Here is a 9,827-nt window from a genome sequence, read left to right as displayed (position 1 = left end):
AAGCTCACCGAGGAGAGTCACCAGCTGCGGACGAGGGGGTGGAAGTTGAAGCTGAAGCATGGTCGACACTGAGATCTGGAGACTCAAGGGATCTCCGATGAAGCTGCAATTAGAATCGAACAGATTATAAAGGATAAGGAAACAGCGGAAATGAAGAAACGATGGTCTAGCGGCACCGATCTGACTCAGCGCCGCCGGGAAAAGAGACCTTGGTGGTTGTGCCAGAGAGAAAGCGGTTAGGGCGAACTCTTTTTCCAATTGATTACCTCTTTTTAGTTGAGAGATTCATAAAGCATCAGTTCTTTGACACTAACCGGTATGGGTGGTTATTGCGGAACAAGGTGACAAGGTGTTGTCTATCAATTTTGACCGTTGTGTGAGGTGAACTAAACCGATCATTAAAGCCATAGATACTAAACCGAAACCAACACAGGTACGAAAACCGGTAGAGGATAATCCAATCTTAAAGCGCTCCCACATAAACGTTTCCCTTATCTCTCTCTCTCTCTCCTCCCATTCCAATGGGGACTCTCACCAGCGTCGCTTTTGCAGCTGCCGTTAACATCAGATTCCGATCATTTCACCACCGGGATAACATTAAGACAACAACAACACTACCCAAATGGCAAAAGAGACTCTGTTTCTCTTGCACAGAGGACTCTCATAGATTTAGGGCTGTAAAGTGTCTAGGCAATGATGAAAACAGTAACAGTGACAACAGTGTCGGAGAAAACGCAGATACCCACAAGTCTTCTGTTTTAAAAACGGCATCTCGTGATAAAGAAGATGACGAGACAAGTAACAACAGTAGCTCTGCCAGTAGCAGCAGCAGCAACGAGTTCGGTTCCGACAAGACTTCAATGGTACACAACATACTTATCTCTGATTAAAGTTCCCCTTTTGTCCTGGATTCCAGTGTTTGAAATTGTGAGAATTGAATACTACTATTGCTTAATTTCACTTTGTTCTTGTCATTTTAGTGTTTTATCTGCAAATTCGTTGTAGCTTCTCTGTTTCTTTCTTAAGAGATTGGTACGACTAACATACAAAATCAAGCAACTTCATTGTAGTCTTGTATGTTCACTTCATTCTTGTGTCACTAAGAGTGAAGTTTGTGTCTTTATCTCAGCCATCAACTATATCGCCTGTTGATTCATCATACAGCAGTTTCCAAATAGACTCGTTTAAGCTGATGGAGCTTCTTGGACCTGAGAAAGTGGATCCTGCTGATGTCAAGTTAATAAAGGACAAACTTTTCGGCTATTCGACGTTTTGGGTCACCAAAGAAGAGCAATTTGGGGACCTTGGTGAGGGAATCCTCTTTCTTGGGAACTTGAGAGGAAAGAAAGAGGATGTTTTTGCAAAACTTCAGAGAAAACTAGCTGAAGTTTCTGGCGATAAGTATAATTTATTCATGATTGAGGAGCCTAACTCCGAAGGACCAGATCCACGTGGTGGTGCCCGTGTTAGCTTTGGTTTGCTTCGTAAAGAAGTCTCGGAGCCAGGACCAACCACACTCTGGCAGTATGTGATTGCTTTAATATTATTTCTTTTGACAATTGGTTCCTCTGTGGAGCTAGGAATTGCTTCTCAGGTACCTTAGTTTTTTCTTAGCAGCAATACATCAGTATGTCATTTGATCTGTACATCATGCTATACTTTAATGCACTACTTGATTTAACAGATCAACCGCTTACCTCCTGAGGTGGTAAAGTATTTCACCGATCCAAATGCTGTTGAACCACCTGATATGGAGCTCCTGTATCCATTTGTTGACGCTGCATTGCCTTTGGCGTATGGTGTATTGGGAATTCTTTTGTTTCATGTAAGTTACAACTTATGTGTTTCTATAGTAATGTTTTTCTTTATTATGAATGTTTTGTTATGTTACTTTCAAATTCATATCAAGCAGGCATGCTCCCTTGGTTGAATGATAAGCTTTCATGTATTTGTGATGGTATCTGGATTTCTTACTTCGTCTAGAGGGTTATATTTATGACTTGTTTATTTGCAGGAGTTAGGGCACTTTCTTGCTGCAGTTCCAAAGAAAGTAAAGCTTAGCATTCCTTACTTCATTCCAAACATTACACTCGGAAGCTTTGGTGCAATCACACAGGTGGTTTAACTGATCTTGTCTATTGCAATTCTGTCAAGTTCATGGGATGTATCTCCTTTTGAACTCTATGTTGTTTATGTCTAGAAGAAGAATCTTTCAAAGTTCTTTGACGAGAAAAGGAAAAAGCTACTATGCTAGAAAATGCATACATGTACCTTAAATGCATCCATCTACTTTTTCCTCCGATGACAAGCTTAACATCTTGAAGTGTTTTGAAGACAAGACTATTGTCTTAAATAGTAGCATTTGTAATACTTTTTACTTGATTTGTACAGTTCAAGTCGATTCTTCCAGACCGGAGTACAAAAGTTGACATTTCGCTAGCTGGTCCATTTGCTGGAGCTGCACTCTCAGTTTCCATGTTTGCTGTTGGTCTGTTCTTATCTACTAACCCGGATGCAGCTAGCGATCTGGTGCAGGTTCCCAGTATGTTATTTCAAGGCTCATTACTTCTTGGGCTCATCAGCAGAGCAACTCTGGGATATGCGTAAGCTCTCCACAGCTAGTGACTGTTCAACCTAGACGAAACTATCTAACTCCAACACCCGTTTCTATTTTCCTAATGATTGCAGAGCGTTGCATGCTGCTACAGTTTCAATCCACCCGCTTGTAATTGCTGGATGGTAGTATCTAATCCCTTGGCTCATTATTATTGATCAGAAAATTTTGACAGTTCTCGCTTACTTTAAGATTTTATTCTTAGGTGTGGTTTAACAACAACAGCGTTTAATATGCTTCCTGTGGGATGTTTGGATGGAGGCAGGGCTGTACAGGTACTTCTCTTATTTATGGACGGTGTCTGTGTATTCTATTCGAAACCTAGACGCCTAATGTTGCCTAGAAACAATCCGAACTAGTATCAAATTCTTCCAAGTGTGCCTTATCTTTAGAGTTTAGACCATGCGTAGGTTGATTTAAGTGTGTACTATTATATATACTTAAGTCCAAACAATGAAAAGGGTCTGAGATATTCATACAAGACATCAAATTGTCAACATATAGATCACATATGTAACATATGGGCATGGATCTTGCGCAGGGCGCATTCGGGAAAAATGCATTGGTTACATTTGGCTTAACAACCTATGTAATGCTTGGACTCAGAGTGGTATGTTCAACTGTTCCAAGTTATAAATCCATACCATGCCCTCTAATTCGTGCTCTCAGCTTGTTTTATTGCTTTGGCATTTTCCTACTTTTCAGCTCGGCGGCCCTTTGGCACTTCCTTGGGGACTCTATGTACTAATCTGCCAGGTACCCCAAAAATTCTGAACTCTTGCAACTTCAAACTATACGAGTGTGCTTTAAATCCTGTTTCTAAGCAGTACAATGTATTTAAACAGAGAACACCAGAAAAACCATGTCTAAACGACGTGACCGAGGTTGGAACATGGAGGAAGGCCCTCGTCGGGACTGCAATAATCCTTGTGGTTTTGACACTCCTGCCTGTATGGGATGAACTCGCAGAAGAGGTAGGCATAGGGCTTGTAACTACGTTTTGATGTTGTCTTCTGACTTTGAACAGATATTGTAGTTAGGGCCAATCCGAAGCACATTTTTGTTATATAGTGTGAGCCATGTCTGTACACTGTAAGCTAGTGAAGCAGTATTTATAATGTAACTACTTAAATTCTTCATATACTACACTTCCAGTTGAGTCCAAAATAGCATACAATATCTTTTTAAAATATTGTATGTATTTATTATTTACCACGGGATAGTGTATACGTTTTAATGTTTAACAAATCAAAATTTACATTGAATTTTCTAGGCATGGGTATAATATCCATATCTGAAAACTTAAATCAAATCCGATCTGAATCCGAATCTGAGGAAATAATCGAACGGATACTAGATTCTATATCCAAAAACACGAATTTGAACTCAGATCGAACCGAAATCCAATTGGATAGTAGAATTACCTAAAATGTAACAATATATCCAAAATATTAGTTATTTTTTATACGATATAATCCATGTATTCAAAACTACAACTATAAATCCGAAAATATTAGTCCCTTGATATTTCGGATATCCAAATATAAACCGAATCCAAATCATTCTTAAATATCCAAATCGATATTAAAATTCATATCTAATAAAATCTGAAATTCGAAATATCCGATATCCCACTTGAATGCCCAGAACTAAAAATTTCTTTTTAGAATATATGAAATACATATTTCATTAGTTAGGTTGTGGTTTTGTCAATGCGTTGAGATCATGACCGAATTGGGCTGGTGGAATAAGTCAACCCGTGACTAATGGAACATTCTATTGCTAAGGAACGTTCCAAACCCTCTTCCGTTGAATGGATTAGAATGCATCCGGTTAAGATTCAAAACTAAAAACTCCCAACATTTGTTTCATAAATTGACTCTTCGTTCTGTCCTTCTAACAAAAATTAACGAGAGAGCCGCAAATCTTTTCTTGATTGTCTTAAGAGCGGGTTTAAAGTTTGATCGTTACTAACAAATAGTAGTAGTTTTATATACAAAGTTTTTAAAAGTTTTAAGATGTTTAGAAGAACTTCTTAGCTAAAAGATACAAGTGTCAAAATTATATTGCTTTATATCAAAATTAGTTAAATGTGACAAAATTTTCGAAATTGACCAAATATCATTAAAAAAGAATCATTTAAGAACCAATCAAAACTCAAATAGTGCAAGGTAGTTCATATGTTACAATACACCCACCAAACTGATCCAATAGTTATGGTATTATTAATAATTAAGATTATTAAGATTGTAATAATAACTAGTTATTAGTCTAAAATAGTTTTTTAGTAATCTATCTTAACATTTTTGGAGTACATTTTTATGTCATCCTTTCTTATTTCTGTATTCAAACAAGTCCCAACTAAATTCTCTACAATCCTTACAACCAAACACAATGATTTCCTTATTTAATAATATTAATTTCCTAAAATCTATCTACCTAATTTAAAGCAATATGTTAGATTAAAATATCATTCTCCTTTCACTTTTATTTAATCTTATATTTAATTATTTAAATTACTATTTAATACATTAAGTTAATAAAATTTTAGATTTTTTTTAAGTATATGATGTGATTTGAATTTTTATAAACGGATATATATTTTAAAAATTGTTTTAGAATTTTTGTAACCAAACAAGTATATTCGGATATAGATTATTTCACATTTGAGTTATTTTAATATATAATGAAATATCTATCTTAACCATTTTATTAATTACTGTGAGAACACACATATATATAACAATGTAACATTTATATTAAAACTCAAAGAAACTTGATCTATTTATAATATATTTAAAAGTTTTTTAAAAAAAATTACCCTACCACGGGTCAAACCTAGTATGATACAAAATTAGTGACACTTGTAAATGACATATAATTTTCTAATTTGTATAAAAACTGCTAAAATACTTTTAAAATTGCATCACTTAGATAAAAACAAGTGTACATAGTATTTATATATCATTAATTTCAAATAGTGACAATTGTAAATATAAGTGTATAATGTTCTTCAAAGGACAATTATGAGGGGTGAACATCTCTCATTCACCTCCTCTTAATCAACCAATCAAAATTTACCATGTAATTTAATTAAACAAACTAAAAAAAATTATATTATAAAAATAAAACAATTAAAATAAATCAACATAATTTAATAAGATAAAAAATCTTAAATTTGTATTTTTAAATCATTAACCTTAACATTATTTATTGTTTTTCATTATAAAATATAAAATCTAAACCCTAACCATTATTTTATAAACTCAAATCGACATATAATTTCGTCTAATTGTAAAATATAAATCCTAACTATTATTTTATAAACCCAAACTGAAATATAGTTTCATTTTGTAAAATCTAAACCATAATCCTCCTTTGTAAACCCAAACCGACATATAATTTTGTTTAGTTATAAAATCTAAGTCTTAACTTTTTTTTTTTATAAATCCAAACCGACATATAATTTCTTCGAGTAATAGTTTACACATTTTGTTTCTTTTATTTTTCTGAATTAAATTTTAATTTTTTAAAAAATATATAATTTGACATTACATATTATTATATTTTGATTGGATAATCAAGAGGAGATGAATAAAAAGGGTTCACCTCGTGAGGAGTGAATCCAAGACTAATTTTCAAATTTGTTACTACAATACACCCACATAAGAAAATCCTCATCCCTCATCTTATGAGGGTGTCTATAAAATTATATATTTAATAAAAAAACATAAAGGTGTCTTTATATGTGTGAATAGTTAAAAGTTGTGTCTCCACTAAAACATTTTAGATCCCAAAATTAAGAGTGTCATTGAATTTTATACTATATTTATTTTATTTTAAGACACTTATTAGAGGATAACTAATAAAGATAGTCTACGAACATCTCCATTGGCAGATTCTCTAACCGTTACTCTTATTATTGAGCACAAAAACAAAATAAAAAAAATCTAGGGTTTGAATGGTAACTGCGGTCAGGACGGCCAAATCCATCTGCGGTCTGGACCGCTCCATTTTTAAGGCAGACTACAGACCGTTGTGGACCAACTCTATTTGTATGCAAAAGCGGTCCGCTGCGGTTTTGTCTCTGCTTTATTTGGACCGCACCACTGCGAACTACATTTGTTGAATGGTAAATAAAAAGCGGTCCAGTCGGCAGACAGATTTGTCCGCCCCAACCGCTGCAACCATTCACACCCCTAATATTCAGTCGATTAAAAAGAGAAATGTTTCTATAGGAAGGAATTTGAGCAACCTATCAGCAACACAATGTGGCGTGCTTTTATACGTTGATGCGTAAATATGAAACAAATTTTTTTTTCCCATTTTCTTTCTTTCTTTTTTCTCGATCATCTCTCTCTTTTTTCCCTCGATCCAAAAGTCGAATCAATCGTCGTTTCATCTGAAAACTGGAAATCAATCGAATCCTTTGATTTTTCCGACGTAAAATCGAGGGTTGTTGGTGTATGAAACCGATGGGTTTTTGGATCGGCTTTGATATCTTTTAAAAACTCAAACTTTAAAAGATTCAGATTAATACTTGGGAGAAAATCTTCAATTTTCACTAAGTAATCTTGATTTGGGGTTTACTTCGTTTTGTATTGATGAGTATATGCCTTTAGTTTTGTCTTTTGTGGCAATAGCTACATCTACACATTTTTCTCTTGTTAGTGCTTTGGTATACTCATCTTAATAAAATGTGTTTTCTTAATTCTAGGTGCAGGAGTTGTTGATGGGCTTACACCTGCAGCTACTGATGTTGGTTGGTACATTCTTGGTGAAAACCAGGAGAACCTGGGTCCATATACCTTCTCTGAGCTATGTGGTAAGTCGTTCATGTTAATAGATTCCTTGTTGTATTAAGGTTTATAAGACAGCCGTCCGTAAAATGACTATGTGGAACAAACAGCTGGTTTAGAGACAAATTGGATCTATTGGTGTTTTCTTATCATTGTATTATGTAGTATGTACTGTAAAATCATATATGCGATTTTTTTTCTCAAATTTCGACTCAACAAGTAATTGATAAGCTTGGTTTCAAGATTGTTGTCCAAATTTCGACTCAACAAGTAATGACCACTTATGTTGTATTTTTTTTTTTTTTGATTTTATAAATATGTTTTATATTTCCAAATTATGTAAAATATTATTGTTTTATTTTAAATGTAGTATAAGTAATTGAAATAATTGTTTGTTATTTTAGATTATTTAATAATTTATTAAAATTTGATAAATAATAAACAATTGTTTAAAAATTATTATTTTAATAAATAAGTAACTTAAGTTTTCTAGTGCAGGGTGATTTTGTTTAAAATGGTTATTAATTAATTTAATTAGTTTAATATTAATTATATAATTAATTTATTTATGAGCAACTTATATGGATTGATCTTGCTCTAGTGGATATGGTCTAACTGATCCACTATTTATGGACTGGTCTAATAAATATTAATAGTCTATTTAGTAACATGTTACACAAATTATAAAATAATATTGTACACTCAATAATTTATCTTGACAGTTCTAACATTTATTAATAAGTATTGGCTAATAGCAACGTGGAATAATTGCCAAGATTTGACCAGTTTTCAAACTTTTAAGAATATATATAAGCAAAGCAAATGATAGATAAAACTTTCTTTTTCTATAAAGAAGAGAATAAATATTTTTCGTCGGCGGCCAAACCAAACCAAATCACGTTAGCTCTTAGCTCATTTTCGCTAAGACTTTGTTTCTTTTTTCGTCCAACGTACAGCCAAGAGGAGACTCTGACTTTGTACCTCTCTCTCTCTCTCTCTCTCTCTCTCTCATCTTCTTCATCTCTCTTCTTCGATTCGATCCATCTTTTTTTTTAATATTCTCATGCCGTCTTCGTCTTTCCTTTCTCCAACCCCTTTTAATTAAGAAAGACACCGCGTTGATATATTCTTTCTTCCTGAGATTTTTCCTTCTTGGTTTCAAGAAACCTTGGATCAGGTAATTTTCTGGATCTCGATTCGTTTTAGTTTCAATGTTTCTGTGGGACTATCTTTTTTGTTGTAAGATCCTTCTTTTAGTAGGGCTTATGGGAATTGGGTTACAGAGCAAAGATGGTTCCTTTATGGTAGATTTGATGTCTCTGTTCTAAGATGACATGAGGGTTTTGTGATTTAAGACAAAAGTTTTCATCTTTTTTTTAATTTGTGAATTTCAAAGATGACGTCTAACGTTAAAGATTTCAGGGTTTCTGTTGTTGAGGAGGGAGAAACGAAAATGTCGTCAGGTGGTGGAGGATCACAGAGCAGTTTAAGGAGGTATCTTGGAGCTATTAAAGATACCACCACAGTTTCTTTAGCTAAGGTCAATAGCGATTACAAGGTAACTCTCTTCCTCTGTTAAAAAAAAATCATGTTTTTTTCTTCTTATTATGCTTCAGCTTAAGCTAACAAAGGTGGTGTGATGGGGGGTTTTTGCAGGAATTGGATATTGCTATTGTCAAGGCTACTAATCATGTGGAGCGTCCTTCTAAAGAAAGATACATCAGAGGTGGGTAAATCATAGATGGTTAGTGCCTTGGTTGCAAAATATTTGTTTGCGCCCACTGATTCCTTAACAGCAAAAAAGGCGTATAACGAGTTGTGTGTGTGTCTCTCTACTCTCTATGCAGCTATTTTCATGGCTATTTCAGCAACGAGGCCTCGTGCAGATGTTGCATATTGCATCCATGCTCTTGCAAGGCGGTTATCAAGAACACATAATTGGGCGGTACGGTTTTTGTTTCGTTTGTTGTTTGCTGGTTTTTTTTGTCTATGACCTTCACATAGGTAAACTTATTACAGATGTAACATAAGTTTAGTATTCGTAGTTTGTTAGGTTTGTAAGATCTATCTGCTACAGCTTCACTGTCTGTTTTTGTGAAGTTGCAATGAACTTTGTTGATTCTCTGTTGTCGTAATTACGGTCGTGGATTTATGTTTTATACTTGCTGCTGATTCTACTTAAATTTACAGGTTGCACTGAAAACTCTTATTGTTATTCACCGTGCCTTGAGGGAAGTGGACCAGACCTTTCATGAAGAAGTTATTAATTATAGCAGAAGCAGGAGTCATATGCTTAATATGTCTCATTTTAAAGATGATTCCGGTCCAAATGGTAGTAAACTGCTTTTATTTTCGTTGACTCCCTTTTTTTATACAGGTAGCTCTTTGGTATACTTATCTTTCTTTTACCCCTT

The 9,827-nt window shown here is 34.2% G+C and overlaps 2 protein-coding genes across 3 annotated transcripts in view; both read left to right on the top strand.

Annotated features, from left to right (window-relative positions):
- On the top strand, positions 462–3,804 carry LOC104723970 (probable zinc metalloprotease EGY1, chloroplastic). The gene is made up of 10 exons (XM_010442397.1): positions 462–863; positions 1,130–1,594; positions 1,685–1,825; positions 2,015–2,116; positions 2,392–2,603; positions 2,689–2,739; positions 2,820–2,889; positions 3,156–3,224; positions 3,320–3,370; positions 3,460–3,804. The coding sequence occupies exons 1-10, from the start codon at positions 522–524 to the stop codon at positions 3,616–3,618; spliced, it is 1,662 nt and encodes a 553-aa protein (XP_010440699.1). The 5' UTR covers positions 462–521; the 3' UTR covers positions 3,619–3,804.
- Positions 8,274–9,827, top strand: part of LOC104723969 (putative clathrin assembly protein At5g35200) — a 5,838-nt gene continuing 4,284 nt past the window's right edge. Inside the window, exons 1-5 of one of the 2 annotated variants that reach the window (XM_010442396.2) lie at positions 8,274–8,590; positions 8,852–8,971; positions 9,070–9,139; positions 9,261–9,358; positions 9,604–9,745. In XM_010442396.2, coding sequence (XP_010440698.1) covers positions 8,867–8,971; positions 9,070–9,139; positions 9,261–9,358; positions 9,604–9,745 — 415 coding nt within the window. In that variant the 5' untranslated portion in view covers positions 8,274–8,590; positions 8,852–8,866. Of the gene's footprint in view, positions 8,591–8,835; positions 8,972–9,069; positions 9,140–9,260; positions 9,359–9,603; positions 9,746–9,827 lie in introns of both variants that reach the window. The other variant, XM_010442395.2, reaches the window with a different exon arrangement.

This window comes from Camelina sativa, chromosome 11 (genome assembly GCF_000633955.1).
Source record: "Camelina sativa cultivar DH55 chromosome 11, Cs, whole genome shotgun sequence".
Lineage (NCBI taxonomy): Eukaryota > Viridiplantae > Streptophyta > Magnoliopsida > Brassicales > Brassicaceae > Camelina > Camelina sativa.
Note: the sequence above shows the minus strand (reverse complement) of the source record. Positions and strands in the feature narration are given on the sequence as shown.

Coding starts and splice junctions, on each gene's coding strand:
- LOC104723970 (XM_010442397.1), top strand. CDS start 522: ATGGGGACTCTCACCAGCGTCGCTTTTGCAGCTGCCGTTAACATCAGA. Junction 2,117..2,391: donor GCTTTGGTGCAATCACACAG/GTGGTTTAACTG, acceptor TGATTTGTACAG/TTCAAGTCGATTCTTCCAGA. Junction 2,890..3,155: donor ATGGAGGCAGGGCTGTACAG/GTACTTCTCTTA, acceptor GATCTTGCGCAG/GGCGCATTCGGGAAAAATGC.